At 38.7% G+C, this 22,477-nt stretch overlaps 1 protein-coding gene across 1 annotated transcript in view; it reads right to left on the reverse strand.

Annotated features, from left to right (window-relative positions):
- The window catches only part of COBL (cordon-bleu WH2 repeat protein), a 374,456-nt gene that overhangs the window by 53,193 nt on the left and 298,786 nt on the right, over positions 1 to 22,477 (reverse strand). Inside the window, exon 9 of the mRNA XM_042781403.1 lies at positions 5,928 to 6,237. Within this exon, the coding sequence (XP_042637337.1) occupies positions 5,928 to 6,237 (310 nt within the window). The remainder of the gene's footprint in view (positions 1 to 5,927; positions 6,238 to 22,477) is intronic.

Below are 22,477 nucleotides of genomic sequence, written 5' to 3' on the forward strand. Positions count from 1 at the left end.
CCAATTTGTCAATGAATGATTCCAGGCAATCATACTCAAAGAAGTCTAGATGACACTGACATTTGTAGGATGCAGAGAAAAGGGAGATATCCAAGGAAACCAGAGTGAAACTATGTGGACCTTACACATTTAAATCTCTTCAGGTTACAAAGAGTCTTACACTGTTGCCAAAGTGTCCAATGAACCACTGAGGAATATAGTGGTGGCTACAGAACAGGGCCTCTTGCAAAGTTGACAACTAGTGGCTAGTGTCATTTCACGGGTGACTGGTCACTGATGGAAGGAGCTCTGCAGTGGTTCAGGCATTTGGCATTTGGCTGCTAATAAAAAAGGTTGGTGGTTCAAACATACCAGCCACTCTGTGAAAGAAAGATGAGGCACTCTGCTTCCATAAAAATTAACAGTCTTAGAAGCCAATGGGGGTCACTATGAGTCTGAACCAACTTGATGGCAGTCAGTTTGGTTTGGTTTTTGGTTACAGATGGACACTCTCTGTGAACTGAGGGTTTTGCAACTGTTGAGGATGCCCATCTCAGCATCCACTTCTAGTCTGGAATCCTGGCCTGACCAGTCTGAAAAAGAGTAATTTCTGTTTTGCCTGAGCCTGTAAGGCCTGACATTCAACAGAATAATCTCAGCAAGGACCTAGGGAGACCTCACTGTCCTAACCAGGCCCTGTATCACCACTGTTTGCCTTATTCAGGAAGAACATCCCTGACACCTCAGGATTACTAACCAGCCACCTAAGGATTACTGCATAAACTAGGAATCAGAATGATTCAGGATGGAGGGATCAGACATTAGGCATCAAGAATAGTGGTACTGTCTCCCTTGGATGCCCTCACTTTACAAAGGTGATCTTGGGGTATATATACCAGGGGCAGAATGGAAGTGAGACTCTACAGTTTGGTAAGTGCACTCTGGGTAAGGCATTTATTGGCTCTGCCCATCCTCCACTGGGTGTGAGGGTTGCCAGAAATTGTCTTCTTTGTCACTGCTTCTCTCAATGACTATGGCTATTCTTTGACCACTGGTGCTAATGTGTAGTGTTCTGGTACAGTTCTTCTGTCCAGGTGCTCAAGGTTCAGGGCATACCCCTGGCAACAGAAGTGAGTTTTGCTGTCATACAATTTGAACTTGATTCTGAGTTGCTGATCCCATAAGCATAGGTTCTGATATTAGTTTGCCAGTCTGGAGATCTGGAATCAGCCTTCCCCTCATGCCTCACCTGATTTTATCAGATTTGCTCTCTTGCCCAGCACAGTCAGCCCTGTGCCATGTGGCTGAATCCTCAATCCTGCCTGTTCCGGTCTTTACTGCCCATTTGCTGCCCTATCTCTCAATATTGTATGATGTGGACTTGACCACAGAGCACATCACTGGAAAACATTCTTTTCATCAAAATGGGTGTATTCTTTCATTATGGTTTAACAATGTATTCACTAACTCCAAATGTTGTCTTTGCCAGGCTGGCTAATAAGTGGTTGGCTTTGGTCCCTGTCCATTCCTGGGAGCGTAGAGCCTAGGACAATTAGGAAAGCTGGTAATACTAACCCTCTCTCATCTCTGAACCTTTGCACATGGTGCTTGCTTCCTGAAACCTTTCTCTTCCCTGCCCCAGCACCATCTCTGGATCACTTTGATGCATACTTCAGGCCCTAGCTTAAATATTTTTGCCTTCAGAAAGACCTCTCTGGTCCCCTCCCCACCCTCAAAGTCTTCTCTATGTTCCTTCAACCACTGTGTTCCATCCATCCTAATAGATACCTCTGTGAATTGCCATAATCTGTCTGTCTCTCCCTGAGACTGTGCACTCCTCAAGGAAAGGGCCCCATCTGATCATGCTGTACCTCCAGCAGCCAGCCCAGCTGTTCAAATTTGTTGAGTGAAAGAAAAAAAAATTAATGAATGAATGATGGAGAAGAAGACTTCTCCATTCTCATTAAGCTCTGAAAAAAGGAAAGAAAGTTTGTAATTTCTCTTTTTCTATGTCCATGATGCATACATAGGTTTTTGGTTTAAGTGTGAGAAAATGTAGGCGTGTGATGACATATAATGACATTTTTCAAAGAGCGACTCATGGAATACTCATTACTAGTAATATTAAGAGATGTCATGCAGGGGGAAAATGTAAACAGGTTTCTCTGCTGCAGAAGATGTAGGACACTTTACTATTATACTGTGACTAAGGGGAGAATTAATGGCTTATCAAATATATTTATGAATGCTTTTCAAGAGGTATCTATAGTTGGAAAATAAGCAATCAAAATACTACTGGATACTTGGGAAGAGAAAGGAAACACATCCTTTAATACTCAATATTGTATACATCTGGGAATGGTCACACACAGCTTGTGTATGTGTTTGGTTTGATCTTGAAGGTCTAAATTGGTTGCCAACATTTAAAATTTGGTAGACTTCACATAAAAATCTATATTGCTGGCTTATCTTCTAAAAGTGGCTACCCTGGGTTTGTAATTCCATAGGGAATTGGGCTGCTCTCCTTAGAGAAAACTTGTGCTCTCCACTGTGGCCTCATACCTGGTGAGCCTCACCAAGACTCATCATCTTCTTGGCTCTGTAAGTGTTTGAGTTTGCAATGTCAGCTTTACATTACACGTGCTGCTTTTAATTAATTTTGAGATTAACTGAAAATCATAAATTTGGAGATAAATTATGTGGTATAAAATGATGTAATCTCTGCTTATATCTAATTTGTTAGTGAAGATAATTCCTGAGAAAACACACTATGATCATTGCTTACAAATTGTGTTGAGAGTTCATGCCATCTACTGGACAAATAACCTGGAATCCTAGACAGAGCTGGGGGCTCAGAGATCATCTTCAGCCTTTATTTACTGATAGAGCTAAATAAAGCCCAAGAAAGAAAGGGACCTACCAGAAATTTATGGTGCTGCAACTTCCTAAACCTATAGCATTGATTTTGACAATGGACACTACTTAATGGCTACACAATATCCCAGGCTCTGCACTGAGTACTTTGTTGATTCCTGACACCTCTGCTAGGTAGGAGTCACTATGCGCAGTATGCAGGTGAGAGATACAAGGCTCGGCAAAGTCAACTGGACTGTCGAAGGCCAAACAACTAGTTAGTGTTGGTGGGATTAAACTGTAGGTCTGTCGGGTTCCCTGTATACCCACCATTTTGTTGCTGTTGCTGTTAGCTGCCACTGAGTCAGTCATCGACTCATGGCGCTGTCTGGTCCTGTATCATCCTCATGACTAGTTGTAAACTGTACAGTTGTGATCCACAGGGTTTTCATTAGCTGCATTTTAGAAGGAGATCACTAGGACTTTCTTCCTAGTTTCTTTTAGTCCCTTTTCACTGTGGTATTCTCAAGTTCAGTAGTATCAAGAAGATGAGGGCAGAAAATTACAATTTGGATAAATCATCAGGTTCCAGAGACGTAATGATTCACCTGGCTGTGGCCATAGACAATATTAACTCTCATCTTTGATTAGAGACAAGCAAAATTTTGCATCAGGGGTCAGCACCAGCAAAAAACACAGTGAGTCTTACAAGAGGCATTCCTATGGGAAGCAGAGTTAAAAATGATTAGCTTCCAAACAGGATATCAAATATGTAATTTCCATGAAAACTAAGAGAACAGACTAAAGATTACTGAAGAACACTATTTATGTTAAATAGACTAAGAACACTCCATATTTTTGCTCTGGTCTTAAAGGATGCAAACAGTATAGTATAATCTCAACTAAACACATCTTACATGTGGTAGAGGAGAAATGAACACAATTTCACCTTCTATTTTGTTCTCTAATGAAATGTAAACTTGGGCTTCATTTTGTCATTAATACATTAAAATTGTTAGGAAGTATATATAATTACATGGACAAATACTTATGATAAACCATTAGGTAAAAAATAAATCAAAATAAAATGTTAAAACACTGTGAATACATTAACTGGGGGAATCTTGGTTTGTTCATATGGGCAAGGTCTAAAGTAAGACCTTAAAATATAAAAGCATTCATTCATTTGGTGATTGACTTGTGAATAAATATTTTTTTTTATGATTTTGCTTTATTTCTATTAATGTTCTTATAATATTGTTTGCGTGATTACTTTTTAAAATTATTTTAAAGGCAAAAAACTTGATGGGCTTCAGAGAATTAACATGCTTTCCCATATGAAAATGAAGAAAGGAATTAAGACAGTGCAGTGTTGGTACAGAGATAAGCAAATAAACAAATGGTATGGAAAAACATGCTGGAAATAGATCAATACATTTATGGAAACTTCATATATGGCCAAAATAGGATGAAAAATTCATTGAAAAAAAATATGTTTCCTTCTTCACACTATATCCAAAATTAAATTCCCAGTAGTCTTAAAGTCCAAGTGTAAGAAAACAACACTAAAACTTTTATAAAAAATTTAGACTATCCTTTGTACCTAAATGAGCAAAGATAATACATATTCAGGATAAAAAGAATGAATCCAGCAACACTAAAATTAAAAGACAACTTCTGTTCAAAACAACTTTTGTACAAAAGAAAACAAAGCTAAAATCAAGCCACAGACTTAGTCTCTGTGTGTACAAATAACTTAAAAAGGACAATTAATAATTCAAAATATGGTAAACATCCCCATTTCAAAGAAAATGGGTATAGGTTATGAAAAGACAATTTATAAAGAGGAAAACAAACTGTTAATAAACAGATCCCAAGATAGACAAGATACTGAACCTTACTGATCAAAGAATTGTTAATTAAGATGCCATTTGACAGCTCTATGACTGGCAAGAATTAAGATGTTGACTTAAACCAAATACTGTTGGAGATGAATGACAGGTCACCATACACCATTGTTGTTTGCTGTTGTTATTTGCCGTCAAGTCGGCCCCGACTCATAGCGACCCCTCCTTGGGTTTCTGAGGCAATATCACTACGGAAGTAGGATTGCCCAACCTTCCTTCTGAGGAGTGATTAGAGGTGTATAAACTGGGCAATCATTTTGGAGAGCAATTTGTCAATATTCTGTAAAGTTTAAGATGAACCCATCTAATGGCCTAATAATCCCTCGTCTAGAAAACTCTACATGAAATCTGAGAGAGATGTACAACCTGCTCATTGTTTCCAATGATGAAACACTAGAGCAACCTACCAGTTGCTACCAAGTCAATTCCAGCTCATGGCAGCCTCATGCGTGTTAGAGTAAAGCTATGCTCCGTAGGGCTTTGAATGGCTGTGATCTTTCAGAAGTAGACTGCTAGGCCTTTCTTCTGAAATGCCTTCAGGTGGACTTGAATATGCAAACTTATGTTGTTGTTGTTGTTTGCCGTCGAGTCGGCCCCGACTCATAGCGACCCCTCCTTGGGTTTCCGAGGCAGTATCATTACAGAAGTAGGATTGCCCAACCTTCCTTCTGAGGAGTGGCTGGTGGGTTTGAACCGCCAGCCTTCTGGTGAGCAGTCAAGTGCCTTAGGCACTATGCTACCAGAGCATATCATAGTTGACAAATGCAGCTGTGCCACCCAAGGACTCCATGAATAGGAAAATGGATAAATAAATGGAACTAACGACACAGGTGTCATCACAGACATGATACCGAGTAAAAAAGTATCCTGGAAGTATGATTCCACGTATATACAGTGTAAAATCAAGCAAAACAAAATTATACATTATTTATAAATATATACATGTATACAAAAAAGCATATATACAAAAAAGCATGGGAACATGCACATGAATAATAAACTCCAAAATCAGGAGGGTGGTGGTGACTTCTGGCTGGCACACAGTAGACCCATAATTAATATTTATTGGATTGAAATGAGAGATGGAGGAGCCTGAATATAATGACAGAAGATTTACCTCTTTTAAACTTGGTATGTCAGATGTGTGAGAGACTGCACTTTTCAGCTGTCACATGTCACATGACTCACCTTTGATGTGAATGCTCCTCGCTGTTCCTCTCCCACGAGGGGCTCCTTTGGGGACCCAGTTCTGGGGTTCCAGTTAGATCTTGGTCGCTGCAGTCTTCCTGGTCTGTGGCCCACTTATCTTTCGACTTCATGCTGTCATGCTGTGAATCCAGGGAAATGATGTCTGAAGGGGAGCTCATCACTCCAGAGTCTTCAGTCGTGTCTTCTGATGCAAAGCAGCTGCCCACAGACACAGTCTCCTCAGCCTCAGAGAGTGCCAAGGGGCCACAATCCACCATACAATTGTTACTGGGCCCCAAGGGCAGACTCACTGGATAAAACATGGCAAAAACAGGTCAGCTCAAAGTACCTAACAAACACAACATCAGTTTGTCTGATTAATCTGAAATTTGGAATTGAGGGTAGTATTAAGAATAAAGGAAACTATTCTGTTAAAGGTAACAATTTTCTCCAGAAAAATTTTAACTTGAATGAGCCAAGTGCATACCTGTGATGGAAAGCAACCTCTCCACAACCCCCCCCCCCACACCCCCCACACTTTAAAAATTAGTACTTTATTCATTAGCCTCTTTCATTTATTTTTGTCCTATATAAGTCTGTGGACAAACATTTAAATATTCAAACTAATGATATTGTGAATTTGATTACTTCTAGTCATTGGCTCTTGGTTTAATTGAAGTTGTTTAAAATGAATTCTTTTCTTTTTTAAAGAATAGTTAGACTGTTTAGAAATGTAAACAAATGTATAAGTAAAAAATACTTGATTGAGAATTTCTCACAAATATTTGAGTTACATTTGAAATTTTGACCGAAGATATTAATGACATGATCCCTCAGTTAGCATTGGCTCTCCTTTAATTTTAAATGTGAGACAGTCTGAAAAAAAAAAAAAGATGATCTTGGAAGACAGCTTCAAGTAAAATTAAAAAGAATAAAAAACTAGTATCCTTGGTTGAGGTCCCTGTCCTAATAGTGATTTATGACAGCAAAAGCAAGGAGATGAACTGGCAAAAGCCTAGTTCCCTTGAGCATTAATATGAATAATGAGGAACACTGTAGCCATTCTGCACATCTATCTAGCTACTTAGGGATAGATGTATTTAGTTAGTATGAGGTTATTATTTTTTTCTTACTGAGCTACTGGGTTCTCTAAGTTCATTAAAACTGCTTTCCAAATGCATAGCTCCAGGCCAGCTAGATAGTAGAATTTATTTTATTGCATAAAAGACATTTTAAGATCTAAACATCTTATTTCTAAGTATTGTTTATGTTAGTCCAGGAAATAAGGACTATGTGTTGTTGTAGTTGGTGTATTTTGTTTTAAACTTTTTTCAGTAAGTAGTCATTGGTTGTCTAAAATGATAAGGCTTTTAAGATATCTCTGAAGTCTCACACACTGATAGGGAAATGCCATAACATTTGCACCCAATCCCACCATAATGTTAATTGGACAGGAGACTAAGAACACACAATTAACAAAACCAAAAGAGCACCCAAGAGAAAACCCCTTCACATGCTGGCTTATTTGAGATTCCAAACAATGAAAGAAACGAAGAACAAAAATTATGAATGAATACAAGGTTCACACAAGAGCTCAAAAAGAAGGCACAGAACACAAAGGAGGGACTGTTTGGAGAAGCACAAATGCACAAGGCAATATATCTCAATGCAGTGAATGCTTTTTAACAATAACCTCTCCTTGCTTCCTTCCCGGCTTTTGTTGCAAGACTCTTAATTAGAAGGCAAATGTGGAAAAGAAACACTGCCCAAAACAGGTGAAGACAACCCTAAACATTTTCTACCAATACTTTACTGATCTCCTATCACAACTTGGGTGGCTGCCAACTGCTATGTACCTATAGTCTCTTGTTGTTGTGTTGTTGTTATGTGCCATCAAGTTGGACCCAACTCATAGCGACCCTTCTTTGGGTTTCTGAGGCAGTATCACTTCCGAAGTAGATTGCCCCATCTTCCTTCCGAGGAGTGGCTGGTGGGTTTGAACTGCCAGCCTTCTGGTTAGCAGTCAAGTGCCTTTGGCACTATGCTACCAGAGCTCCTACCTATAGCCTCTAAGTCAGAGAAATCTCTACTCAGAGAGCTCTCTATAGCATAGCCACTCAGTGACCAGGAAGGTCCCCACTCTTTGCTTGTCCTTTCCCGTGTGTGCAACAGGTGCTGGGAGATGGTGCTGAATGGAAGCAAGTCAGAGTCTACCTGAGCCTACACGTCAAGGAGTCAAAAAAGCAGCTTAGGTGAAACCATGTCAGTGCCTGAGAAGAAGAGATGAAGGTGTATGTGATCCCATGACAGGAAATGGGACATTATGGGGAGGGGCAGATGGAGGGAGTTCTCTGAGGAAATGAGGCTTGTGTCAAGCTCAGAACACAGGGAGTAGAGTGAAGGGGAGATAAGATTCAAGAAGAGACATAAGCAGGTGCAAAAACTTTGTGGGTGAGCAACATCCATCCCCCATTACCTCAGGGGGAGCTGTCTTAGAGAGAACAGTCTTGGAGAGAGGAATAGTCCCATGAGGCCTCAGCCTGGGTCAGTGGTGGTGGTGACTGCTTTCACAAAGTCTGCTTTATCAGCGTAAGAATCTTTGGTTTGGAAGTAGACATCCCCCACTTGCTTACCCTGCCCCTCCTTTTTCTTTTCTCCTTTTGGCTGGTTCCAGTGATTAGTGCCATGAGCTGTAACATGTTTTGACACTTTCTGAATGAGCAATTGGTACAGGAGACTTTCTTTCCCCTTACCAATTCTAAACAGAAGCCTAAAACATAAAAGGGAAACTCTTAAGTTGCTTTGGCTGCAATGAGATTGGGGGCCCAGGTCCTCCTGCACTCATTCTGGGTACCGTACTTTCTTCCCTACCACAGACCCTGGAGCACTTCCCCCAAAGCCAGAGGTCCTGGGACTCCAACCTGAAGTCCAGGGCCTACAGGAGGAAGACTGGATAAAAAGCCAGAATTCCACATTCCAGGTGAAAGTTCTACCCTAGTATGATTCTTTCTCTTTTGTATTTTGTATGATTCTTTCTCTTTTCTATAAAATAAGGGAGATACTCTTGATTAACTCTAAAATCCATTTTAGACTTGAAATTCCAAACCAGAATATATTATGGAAACACAAACTGATTAGTGATTAATTAGGAATCTAAAAAAGAATACAGCATTACCTTTACCCTATTTTCTGTCTGCCCTCAGAGTGTTAAGTCATTATTTTGGAGTTAATTAATGCACCAACAAATCTGCTCTTATCTAAGGCATGAACATCTTTTTTGAACTAAAAAGTTATTTTTGCAGAATTTTTTTCAAATGTGGAAAAACAATTTGTTTTTTTGGCAGAAGCCTGATATATATTCATGATGATATTATCTTTCAAATTAATAGCCACAGAGCCTAAGTAAAGAACTTCACCATATTTTTACACAAATAACATGCATTTCATGTTATTATTATTATTATCTTGCCAACAAAAACTTTTTTCCAAGTATTGTTGTAAGCATGTTAAATGCAAAAAAATACAGAATGTGTGTGGCATTTGCTTTAAAATAGGACAACTCTTTCATTGTTCTCCACTTCTTCTGTTGTTAATCCTATGGTTCAAATTCCATTATATCTAAGTGAGAGCTTTGGAAAATTCTGTAGTTCAAGTATAAAGAAGAAAATGCTAATTTACTACAAGAACTACTTCCTCAAGTTGAACACAATCATTTTCAATTTGGTACTAGTTCCACCAAGGTTTTTTTTTTCACAAAGTCACCAAAGAAATTTTCAAACAGTAAATATAAATATCTCCCAAGTACGTTTGTAATAGATTAACGTTTATTGTTTTCTGAAATGCAAATTTTTGTTGTTGAGTCTATTTAACCCTTGACTCATTGCAACTCCAAGCACAGTGAAATGTAACAGCACCCAATCCTTTGCCATTCCTATGATTAGTTGTGGACTGGATCATTGTGACCACAGAGCTTCCACTGGCTGATTTTTGGAAGTAGGTTGCCAGGTCTTTCTTTCTGGTCTGCCTTATCCTAGAAGCTCTGCTACAACCTATTCAGCATTACAGCAACATGAAAGCCTCCACTGACAAATGGGTGATGGTGTCACATGAGTCCATTAGCAGAGAACTGAATCTGGCTCCCACCAGCCACTCCTTGGAAGGAAGATTGGGCTATCTACTTCTATTGAAATACTGCCTTAGAAACCCAATGAGGGGTCTCCATGAGGCAAAATCGATTCAATGGCAGTGAGTTTGGGTTTTTTGGTTTTCTCCTGCATGAAAGGTGAGAATCCTACTGCTGAACCACCAATGCCCTCAAATGCAAATCTGCATTTATTTTTAAATGCAAATTAAAGATCCTGTAGCCTATGATATGCATTTTTTTCCATTATTAAGAAAGGAGATTTCTCAAGAGTCTGTTTCACAAAGTTAATATGGCCCAGAGAAAATATCTCAAAGACAAAATCTCTCTCCATCCCCAACTGATATTTATGATTTCCACATGCTGTTCACAAACAGGGCTCTTTCTTCAGTTCATTTTACACTGATTTGGGTCACTCTGTTCTAGGCACTGAGAATAAAGTGTGAAATAAGGTAGCTAATTTGTAAAGTACTCTTGACCTCCTTACACAAACTGAGATGATGTATTTTGATATTTTTTTCACATACCTCCCAAAATTAATTTTGAAAAACCATGTACTGTCTTGCAATTACTTAAAAATTATAACTGAGATCTGAAAACTTCCATTATGAGTTCAGTTGGTTACAACAGATATGATATCTACTGCTTTGTAAATATTGATATTTTAAAAAGAAATATTTCTTAACTTTTTAAAAAGTGTCATATAAATGATCTGAATATTATATTATATGATGGCCACCATTCTCCCTGTAAGAATGAGTGAACAAATTCTTCCTTTAACAGGCAAGTATTACAGAATGTCCCTTCATACTTGAACACTTATTTCCATTCCACTAACCCACAAAATTTTATTCTTATTGAAATGGATTTTTTAAAACTTTTATAATGATTTGGGTGAAACATTACAGAGCAAATTAATTTTCCATACAGCATTTCATAAACATTTTGTTTCATGACATTGACTGCAATTCCCCACAATGTAACAGCTTTCTTCCCACTCCCCTCCCCTGTAGTACCCTCTTCCTTATGTCCTTCCCTCCCATGTACTCCCACCACTTGAGCTATCTCCCTGTGTAAATAGTGCCCTTCTATTCTTCCATAATTGATTGTTCCAAGGAGTGTATCTACCTAATGCAAACCTCATCCCATTTGCCTGCCTATTGTCTGGCTGGAAGCCAGAGGAGTGAGTTCAGTTCCAGATCTGAAAGATAACTAGGAGCCATAGTCTGGGGGTCTCACCAGACTCTGTCAGGCCAGTAAACCTGTTTTTTTTTTTTTTTAATTTTTATTTTCCCTTTTTTAGTGATTTTGAATTTTGTTCCATATTGTTCTCCTATTCTATCCAGGATTTCCTGCACTGATCCCTTTCCGAGTGGTTGACAGTGGTAGCCAGGCACCATCTAGTTCTTCTGCTCTCATGGTCATATAGGCTGAGGACTGTATGGTCTACTAGTCCCTTGGACTAATTGTTTCCATGAATTTTTGGGTTTCTTCATTCTTCTTTGCTCTGGGTGAAGAGAGACCTATTGTTGCACCTAGATGTCCACTTGCAAGCTTTTAAGACCTCATTGCTACTTACCAAAGTAGGATGTAGAGCAATATATTTTGTGTAGTATGTTATGCCAATTGAGCTGGATGTCCCCTGTGACCATGATTCCAAGCCCACAGGCCCAACTACTGGCTCTCAGGGTAGCTCGCTGTGGCCAAGAAGCCACTACAACCTTGCCCTTGTCAGTTCTATCATACACCCAGACATTCTTATAGCACATACAAATGCACATGTAGAAACATCATCTGACAACCCTGGAGATGGTCATGGACATATGCTCCCCCTGCCTAGACATACATGATCATTCAGCCTGTCCACCCATCTATCTACCCATAGATCAATGCTTGCCATCAGTGATGTGAAATGCATTTTTATGTTTGAGAGGTTTTCTTTTCTTTTCTTTTTTTCCTTTTTTAATTGATCAAATCTCATTTTATAAAACATAAGTTGAAATTCAGTATTTATTTCCTTCACTATAAGGTTGTAGTGCTATCTTTTTTTTCTATATTGAGTTACTATTGTGATAATTAATAAGAAACAGTCAAGATAAACTACATAAATATATTAGATATATTGACATTAGTTAAACAAAAAGGTAAAATGTCAATAATGCACTTCATAATAAGCTAGATGAGGCTATCTTTAATTAATTCATTAAAATGGCTGGTTTACAGAGAATGGAGACAAGATGGCATCCTGCTAATGCACTTTGCCTTTACAGCCAAAACCTGGAAAAATCGAGTGAAACAAATACAAATAATGACCCTGGAACTCTGAGCATCAAATAAGAGAATAAAGAATTATTCTCTTATTTGAGATTAAGATTCCAGAAAATTAAGCATTTTCTGGAAAGGAAGATGGAAGAGAGAGAAGCTGGAACCCTACAAAGTATGGTCATTTGGAAGCACAGAAGCCATCACACATGGGTGAGAAAAAACCAACCTCATGGAATCAACACTGTAATAGAGACACAGTGTGGACAGATCAGGAGGTGAGGAGAACATGTGGCAGATCTGGGAGAGGAAAGTGCAGGGAAACAGGCCAGATTTCCAGTGGCACAAGTGATTGCAGAGAGAGGAGGGATCCAGAGAAGGGGAATGAAGCCATATACCACTACTGAATACTAGTTGTTTGGGTTCAGGGCCCACACAAGAAGGAAGGCCTACAGAGTGGTGGTCCCAGATGTTAGACTGTGGGCAGCCTCCCACTTGACTGAGTCTGTGTAGGGGCTAGATAATCAGCTGTGTGCAATCAGAAGGGCACAAAATCCACACCAGTGAACTGTGACTGGAGGGGTACATTCTCTGCTCTAACAAATCCACCCTCCCAGTGACTAGGGGTGAACCCTCTTCCCACCTCCACTAACCCAGTGGCTAGGGACGCCCCACTGGTAGCTGTACACCCACATGGTTCCTTGGCTGCCGCTTCAGCATTCTAGCCACCAACTGCAATGAGCTCCAAGCAGACAGAGTCAGGGTCTGTAGCTCGGGTTGCCTGAGTTTGTGTTGTAACATGTCTTTTACTGAACACAAGAGGTGTACCCCTCTGAGGTTTTGTAGGCACCACCTCTGGTGGATTACACCATGGCCACCTGCAGCTACCACTACTGGCTAACTATAACTATAAAAGCCTCTCCTCCTTTTTCTCTCTTTGCATTTCTTTTCTTCTTCTTTTTCTCTTTTCTCCCCCCTCCACTTTTTCTTAATTTTTATTTGTTTATTTCAACCTCTTCCTCTTCTTCTATTTTAACCAAACTTTCTTCCCACCCAACCCTTTTAAATTTCTTCTTCTTTTTTCCTGTCATATCCAATGGGAGGAGGACATTAGTGCCCCACTAGTCAGCCATATCACTATATCTACCACCTACCAAGTCACCCAACAAGCAAGCACCACCATCTGCTCCTGTACTACGCAATCAACAAAAGATGGTAAACAACACTTGCTCATCATGCAGTGCCTCTTCATGACAGGAACCTGCACCGACATTCCCACCAGTTATTCCATCTACTGGGAGACAGGTGAGGTAAACCCCAGTGCAGCCAATCTAACAACCAAAGAACACCTGCCCCACTCATCTGGATATACTGAAATAAAGCAAAACAAAAAATCAGGGTAAAACTAACATAGTATCAACAAATCAAAACAATAATTTCAAAATGTCCTAAAGTCAATAGACAACTTCAATTCATACAAAGAAACAAGACAAGATAGCACAAATGATTAAAATAAAGAGCCAGGAAACCTCCCCTAGGAAGGACATTTAATAGAACTACTTGATATGGAATATATAGCTTTGCAAGAGCTTAAGGAAACCACAAACAAAATCAAGGAAAGAGACAAACAATACCCTAGAAGAATTCAGGAAAACATTACAAAAGTAAAATGACAAAATAAATAGACAATTTGAAATCATATAAAAAGAGATTGACACTAAAATTATGGAGATAGGTAACACATTTGGAAAGACAAAGGATAAGAATTAAAGAGACTAAAGAACAGATTAGCCAGCTAGAAGTCAAATCCCTTCACACCAGTTTGTATGAGGAAAAATCATAACAAGAATGAAGAAAATTGAGGAAAGCTTATGAATTATATAGGATAATATCAAGAAATAATCTACATGATTGGAATTCCAGAACAGGAGGAGGCAAAAACAAAACAAAAACCATAGAGAAAATTGTTAAAAACTTGCTAGCAGAAAACTTCCCTAATATCATGAAAGACAAAAACATATCTATCCAAGAAGCTCAATGAACCCCATAGAGGACAGAATCTAAAAGGAAGTCACCAAGACATATCACAGTCAATCTTTCCAAAACCAAAGCAAACAAATAGTCTTTAGAGCAGCTGGGAAAAATGAAATATCAACCTACAGAGGGCAATGAATAATTGATTTCTCAGCAGAAACCATGCAGGCAAAATGGCAACGGGATAGCATATAAAAACTTGAAATGATAAAATAGTGCCAACCAAGAATTATATATCCAACAAAACTCTCCCTCAAATATGATGGCAAAATTAGGATATTCCTAGATAGCTAGAAGATTTTTTTCAAACCAGATCAACCTTACAAGAAATGTTAAAGGGAGTCCTTTGAACAGAAAAACAAAAATAGAAGATAACAACCAAAGTGTAAGACACAAGACAACATCACTCAGAAACCTACCCAGAAAAACAATTGTAAAAATTAAAATAAGCACAAAAGACTGAAAATAGAGAACTAGAGTGGTCAATCTGTAAATATCAACAACTACAAAACAGAAAGTGGGAATAAATGATATAATTACAGATCTTCAAATGGAGAAGAAGCCAGGATTATAACAATATAGAACAGATTATTTAAAACTAGGCAGATATAAATTAACTACAGGGTAACCACAAAGAAAATTAATAGCCCTTCTAATGAAAATAAGAAAGAAGAAAATCACAAGGATGTAGTAAACACAAAATTAATACCAATGAAGAAAACAAAAAGAAAATCTGACAGCAAAATGAACCCAGCACAGAAAAATATTCTCATCAAAGATACCATCAATACCACGATAAAAAACACACAAGAATGACAGTAGTAAATTCATTCTGTCATTAAATTACACTGGATGTGAATGGATTAAATGCACCAGTCAAGAAAAAGAGTGGCAGAATGGATAAGAAAATGTGAATATGCTGCCTCCCTGAGACTCACAATAAATATAATTATAAAAAAATAAATCAAAGGATGGAAAAAAATAAATGAAGCAAATGGAAACCTAAAAAAAAAAAAAAAAAAAAGCAGGAGTAACAATGTTAATTTCTGTTAAATAGACTTTAAGGCAAAAATCAGCATAAGGAACAAGGAAGGACATTAAATTTCCTCCAGAAAGAGGACATAACCATAAAAAATACCTATTACCTAATGAAAAAGCATCCAAATACATAAAGAACACAGTAACAGACTTGAAAAGCAAAATAGACAATTCCACAATAGTTGCAGGAGTCTTTAACACACTATTTTTGATGAAAGAAAATAACTAGAGTGAAACTCAACAAAGATACAGAAGATGTCAACAATGCAACCAAACAACTTGACCTCATAGACATATACAGAGCACTTCACCCAAGAGAAATGGTATACAAATTCTTTTCCAGTGCACATGGATTATTCTCCAGAATAGACCACATGTAAGGTAAGAAAGAAAACCTTGGTAAACTGAAAAACACTGAAATACTAACAAAGCATCTTCTCATATCACAGTGCTATAAAATTGGAAATCAAAAATAGGAAAATAAAGGGAAGAAAATAAAATACCTAGAAACTGAATAACACCCTGCTCAAAAACTACTGGGTAATAGAAGAAATAAAATGTGAAACAAAAAAGAAACTCCTAGAAGCAAATGAGAATGAAAACATGACATACAGAAATCTTTGGGACACAGTGAAAGCAGTAATCAGAGTTCAATTTATAACAATAAACGCACACATCAAAAAAAAAAAAAAAAAAAGAAGAAAGGACCAAAATAAACAACTTCAACTATTCAACTAAAGAAGCCTACAGTCTCCCAAAGAAAGGAGATAATAAAGATAAGAGTAGAAATAAATGAATCTGGAAAAAGTAAAAACAACAAAATCAACAAAACTAGAAGCTGGTTCTTTGAAAAGATTAACTAAATTGACAAACCACTGGCAAGTTTAACTAAGGAAAAGAAACAGAAGATGAAAATAACATGAATAATAACTGAAATGGATGATATCACAACAGAATCAACTGAAAAAAAAAGGTAACAATATTACAAAGATCTGTACTACAACAAATTTGAAAACTTAGAAGAAATGAACAAATTTCTAGAAACACAGAATCTACCTAAACTAACACAGAGTGAAGTACAAAATATGACCAGGCACATACCAGAAAAAGAAACTGAACAGGTCATAAACAAACTCCCAACAACAACAACAAAATCTTGGCCCAGATGGCCAGAGAAAAGCTGACACCAATCCTACTCAAACTATTCCAGAAGACAGAAAAGGATGGAATACTCTCAAACTCATTTTATGAAGCAAACATAACCTTGATTCCAAAACCACACAAAGACACCACTGAAAAGGAAAATTGGCATTGGACCACTAACCAGAAGCCTCGTGGTTCAAACCCACCAACCACTCCTCAGAAGGAAGGTTGGGCAATCCACTTCTATAGTGATACTGCCTCAGAAACCCAACGAGTGGTCGCAGTGAGTCGGGTCCGACTTGACGGCAGTGCGTTTGGTCTGGTTTATGTTCATCACAGACTATTATTTACAACAGCAAATTGTTGGAAATAAGCTAAGTGCCTATTAACAGATGAATGGATAATCAAACTATGGAACATACACACAACGGAATACTATGCAACATTAAAGAATAATGAAGAATCTGGGAAACACCTCATAATGTGGAGGAACTTGGACAATATTATGCTAAGTGAAATAAGTCAATCGCAAAAGGACAAATAGTGTATGAGTTCATGATTATAAAAAGTCAAGAAAGAACTATGTACACATGAGAAGAACTATTCTTTGATGGTTACCAGTGATGGGAGGGCAAAGGAGGAAAAACAACTAGCTAAGTTAGAGATACGTATTGGTTTGGATGAAAGGAAAGGCAATATACCAAAAGTTGGTGACCATACAATAACACTAGGGAAAGGAAAATATAGAGGGGTGCACAGGAGGTACAGACAACAAAGGTAACTACTATTACTTCACAATACTGCATTATAAGTAATAGCAAACATTGATCTATGGGTGGATACATAGGTAAAAAGGCAAGATGTTCAGGTATGAGTAGGGGAATGGTACTACATCCAGGACCACATATAGATTTGGCAGGTAATATTTCTACATATGTATTTATATATTCCATAAAAAATGTCCCCATACATAGTATGGCTAACAGGGGGCAATTTTATGATAATTTCTTAGCTACAACCAAACCTGTTGATGGAGTGAATACTGAGCCTGTGGGCTTGAGATCACAGTCATAGGAGACATCAAAGTCAACTGGCAAAACATAGTACACAAAAACTTTTTCCACATCCTGCTTTGGTGGGTAGCATGGAGTCTTAAAAGCTTGTGAATGGACATCTAAGATGTATGTATTGGTCTGTCCTCATTAGGAGCAAATATGAATGAAGAAAATCAAAGACACATGGAAACAATCAGTCCAAGGGACTTGTGGACCATGGGAATCTCAGCATCAATGACCCTGAGAGAAGAAGAGATGGTGCCTAGCTACCACTCCCAATCACTCTGAAAGGCAACATAGTTGCAGATTCTGGATAGAGTGGAAGACCTGTGAGTTGAACAATAACACTAGAAGGGTAAGGATTCCTTGGAACAATCAACCATAAGAGATCTAAAGGGCAGCAGATGCCCAGGGATAAAGCTCAGAAGGCAGGAATGCATAGCAAAGGAGGACAAAAGGGAAATGTTAACCACAGGGAGTAGGTGAGAGGAGTGGTGTTACATTGTGAGGATTGTAATAAAAGTCATGAAACAAAGTATGGATGAACTATTGAATGGAAAAACAATTTGCTCTATAAACTTTTCCCCAAATGTTTTATCACCTGTAAAATCTTCCAAATACATTAATATTTCCAGATTAACCAAAAAAAACAAACTCACTGCCATCGAGTTGATTCTGACTCATAGTGATCCCCTTTGGATTGCTGAGGTGGTAAATCTTTTATTTATTTATTGTGCTTTAGGTGCAAGTTTACAGAGCAGAGTTTGTTTTACATATAACATTTTGTATACATTCGGCTTTACTCCCCAATTACCATCCCCAATCCTAACCTACTCTCCTCCTCTCCCTGCCCAGTGCCCCTCACAGTTATGCACTCTGGTGTGCCCTGCATTTCCTCCATGCAAATGTTGCCCCTCTGGTGCCCTGTGGTCTACTGCTCCAAGGGATGCATGTGGGTGCATACTCTGGGCTTAGTGATCTGCCTGTGTGTCTTATTTACTATTGGGCTAAGAGCCAGCCCTTGAGAGTGAGTTTTATTCCAGGCCCAAAGTGTATTCGAGGGCTAAAGTATTGGGGGTCCCACCAGAGTCCATCCGACCAGTAATTCTGGTCCTTATTGTGTTTTTGGATTTTGTTCCACATTTTTCCTCCTACTCTATCCAGGATCTTGAGTTTTTGATCTTTTCTTGAGTGGTTGGCATTGGTAACCAGACACCATCTAGTTCTTCTGGTCTTGAGGTCCATCATGTCCTAGAGCTGATTGCTGCCAAATACCCTTGGCTTTTTTTTTTTTTTTGCACCCTTCTTCGTTTCTGACAATAGGAGACCATTAGCTGCATCTTAGTTGGCCGCTTGAAAGATTTTAAGACCCCAGTCGCTACTTACCAACGTAACTTGTGGAACAAGATTTTTATGTATTTTATTGTGCCAATTGAGTCTGATGTCTCCCAATACTATGGTCTTGAGTTTATAGATACATTGGATCTCTCTCCCACAGTGTCTGGCTGTCTATGAAGGATTGCTCTATGTCTGTCTTCTGTTGTTTCTGTAAGGATTGTGGGTATTGTGTATCACTGTATTTGTGCAAGATTAGCCTCAGCTGAATCTATCCTTGGTCTAGAGTACAATCCTGTTCACTGAATCCCATCTGATCTTCTCAGATGTTTATGTGTTTATCTGTAGAGGTGGTAAATCTTTACTGAAATAGATTGCTCAGTCTTCCTTCTGCGGAGTGGCTGGTGGGTTTGAACTGCCAACCTTCTGGTTAGCAGTCAAATGCCTTAGGCACTATGCCACCAGAGCTGTAAGTGTAAATAAAGATACCTTTCTGTGCAAAATTCCCACCTTGGAATTTGGGACATCTTTTCATTCCTGAGACTTCCTGCCCATGCACTCCCACCCACAATTTCCGGCTTATTTATCCTCATTTCCCTCCTGTTCTGTGCCTCTGTTTCCTATGTGGCTGGGCTCATACAGACGCTGACATTTTGTAGTTGAATCAAGGCTATTTTAATATTTTTTTCTTTCTCACTAATTGTTCTATGGATGAATTTCTGATTACTTTAAGTGGTCTGCATTGATACTAAGCCTACCTTCCCTACCACAGAGACAAAGTATTACCTGATAAAACCTTTTAGGTGTTACTTTCTCACCACTGCAGGAATATCTCTTCACACTAGAACAGGAGGTATCTCCCTTTGCTTAGTGGGGTGGGGAGTTTTCTTTATAGTCCTCTTGATGGATGGATGAGTGCTTTCAGTGTCCCACTCACCCCTACAGCCCAATGCCTCACCTGCTACCCCAACCAAAGTCTCTGGATAAATGAGACTATTCCACTTTGTCTAGAAGCCCAGGGCCTATCAGGTCTCTCTTGCTCTTCTATTTTATCATTTCCTCTTCATTTTCTAGCCAATAATAGTCTCATTTACTCTCTTATAAACTCAGCTATACATTAAAAATTATGTCCATTACACAGAGTCCTGCATTTCAAGATGCTTTGTAGCAGAAGAGGTTTTCAGGGTACTTAGTCTACAGTATTTTTGGTAATGGCAGGAACCAGACATCATTTATAACTTAAAATATTTTTCCCTTATATAGCCTTCCTGTGTCATCTGAGAGTCATCCAGGCTCAGAATCTTTTCGCCCTTCAGAGGCAGAGGATACAGTGAGATGCCTGGGAGAACTGAATTGTGGTTATATGTGTAACAAGGAGAGAACACTCTCTCTGAAGTCAAGGCAGAAGGTTTCAGAGACATACGCTACTGCATATGCGATTTCAGAGTGTGCTATTACAGTCATATCCAACTTGATGTCTTTGCGCCCTCAAGTGCTGCTCATAAAATACCCATCTCTTTCCTTCTGAATCTTCTTCTAAAGGCAGTTCAAACCCCACACTACCCCTTCCTCTGCCCACTAGTTTGGCCATCTACAGTTAATATTCCTTCCTTAACCCATACCTCTGTTTTCTGTTGCACTAACATCTTGGCCTGAGTCAGATTTCCTGGAGAGCTTGTTGACACAGTTTGCCAGGTCCTATGTTCTTGGATCAGTAGGTCTGGAATGGGGCCCAAGGACAGCACTGCACATGCTCCCAGGTCTTGTTGATGCCGCTGGTCCAGGGACCACACTTGGAGAAGCTCTGCTTCAGAACACCTCTGCTAGATTACCTGGCATCTGGCACAGTTTACTCCAGGTCTTTCTCACCTAGCTAAGCCCAAATTGAGAATAATCTACATTTAAGTGTGTTGCATCACAAAGTGGTTTTTCTTCCTCATAATACTCAAAGGCAGTTGCATCCACCAGTTTTTAAAACTCAGATTCAGTCTAGACTATCAAAAAGCAGGAGCCTTGATTCAACTACAAAAATGTCAGTGATTTTTCTCTTTCCAAATTGGGTGATTCCATTTTGCATATCTCAGGGCCTTTTACATTTCTTTCATTTCATGGGGAGTTGCCAAAAAATGCCCTAAATGAAGTTAAAAATAATGTTTTCTTTAAAACAAAAGTTGAACTGATATAATTACTTATTGAAATGACAGAGTAATTTTAGAAAGAAATAATGAGAAAGTGACTTAGGAAAATAAAATATCCTACATGGTTTGTCGTAAAATATGTCCAATACATAGAGAAAAAAAAAAAAAAAAAAAAGCATAATAGTATGGAATGAGTGGGCTTCACAAGATGGAGTACACAGGAATCAGATTGACTAGATCTGTGGCAAGAGGTGATGGAAAAGCTCAATATCTTCAGCCAAAACAAGGGCAGGAGCTGATTGTGGAACAGACCATTAACTGCTCATATGCAAGTTCAACTTGAAATTGAAGACAATTAAAACAAGTCCGTGAGAGCCAAAATATGACCTTGAATATATCATTCCTGAATTTAGAGGCCAGCTAAAAAAGAGATTTGATGCATTGAACACCAATGACCAAAAATCAGAGGAATTGTGGGATGACATCAAGAACATCATCCATGAAGAAAGCAAGAGATCATTAAAAATATGAGAAAGAAAGAAAAGACCAAAAAGAAGGAACTCTGAAACTTTCCCTTGAGTGAAGAGTAGCTAAGGCAAATGGAAGAAATGACGAGATAAAGGAGGTGAACAGAAGATTTCAAAGAGCAGCTTGAGCAGACAAAGACAATTACTATAATGAAATGTGCAAAGACCTGGAGTTAGAAAGCCAAAAGGGAGGGGCATGCTTGGCATTTCTCAAGCTGAAGGAACTGAGGGAAAAAATTAAGCCTCGAGTTGCAATAGTGAAAGATTCTATGGCAAAATATTGAGTGATGCAGGAAACATCAAAAGAAGATGGGAGGAACAAACAAAGTAACTGTACCAAAAAGAACTGGTCAATCTTCATCCACTTCAGGAGGTGGCATATGTTCAAGAACCAATGGTAATGAACGAAGAAGTTGAAGATGCATCGAAGGAACTGGTGAAGGACAAGGCTCCAGGAATTGACAGAATATCCACTGAAATGTTTCAGCAAATGGATGACCCAGTGGAGGCAATCATTCAGCTATACCAAGAAATATGGAAGACAGATACCTGGCCAACTGACTGGAAGAGATCTATATTTGTACCCATTCCAAAGAAAGGGGATCCCACAGGATGTGGAAATTACCAAACAATATTATTAGTATTGCATGCAAGTAGAATCTTATTGAAGATAATTCAAAATATGGTTGTAGCAGTATATTGACAGAGAACTTCCAGAAATGCAAGCTGGACTCAGAAGAGGACGTGGAATGAGGGATATCATTGCTGATGTCAGATGGATCCTGGTTCAAAGCAAAGAATACCAGAAAGATGTTTACTTGTGTTTTATTGACTATGCCAAAGAATTTGATTGTGTGGATCATAACAAATTGTGGAT

The sequence above is a fragment of the Orycteropus afer genome, unplaced genomic scaffold (assembly GCF_000298275.1).
Source record: "Orycteropus afer afer isolate SDZICR_OR568_19922 unplaced genomic scaffold, OryAfe1.0 scaffold00115, whole genome shotgun sequence".
Lineage (NCBI taxonomy): Eukaryota > Metazoa > Chordata > Mammalia > Tubulidentata > Orycteropodidae > Orycteropus > Orycteropus afer.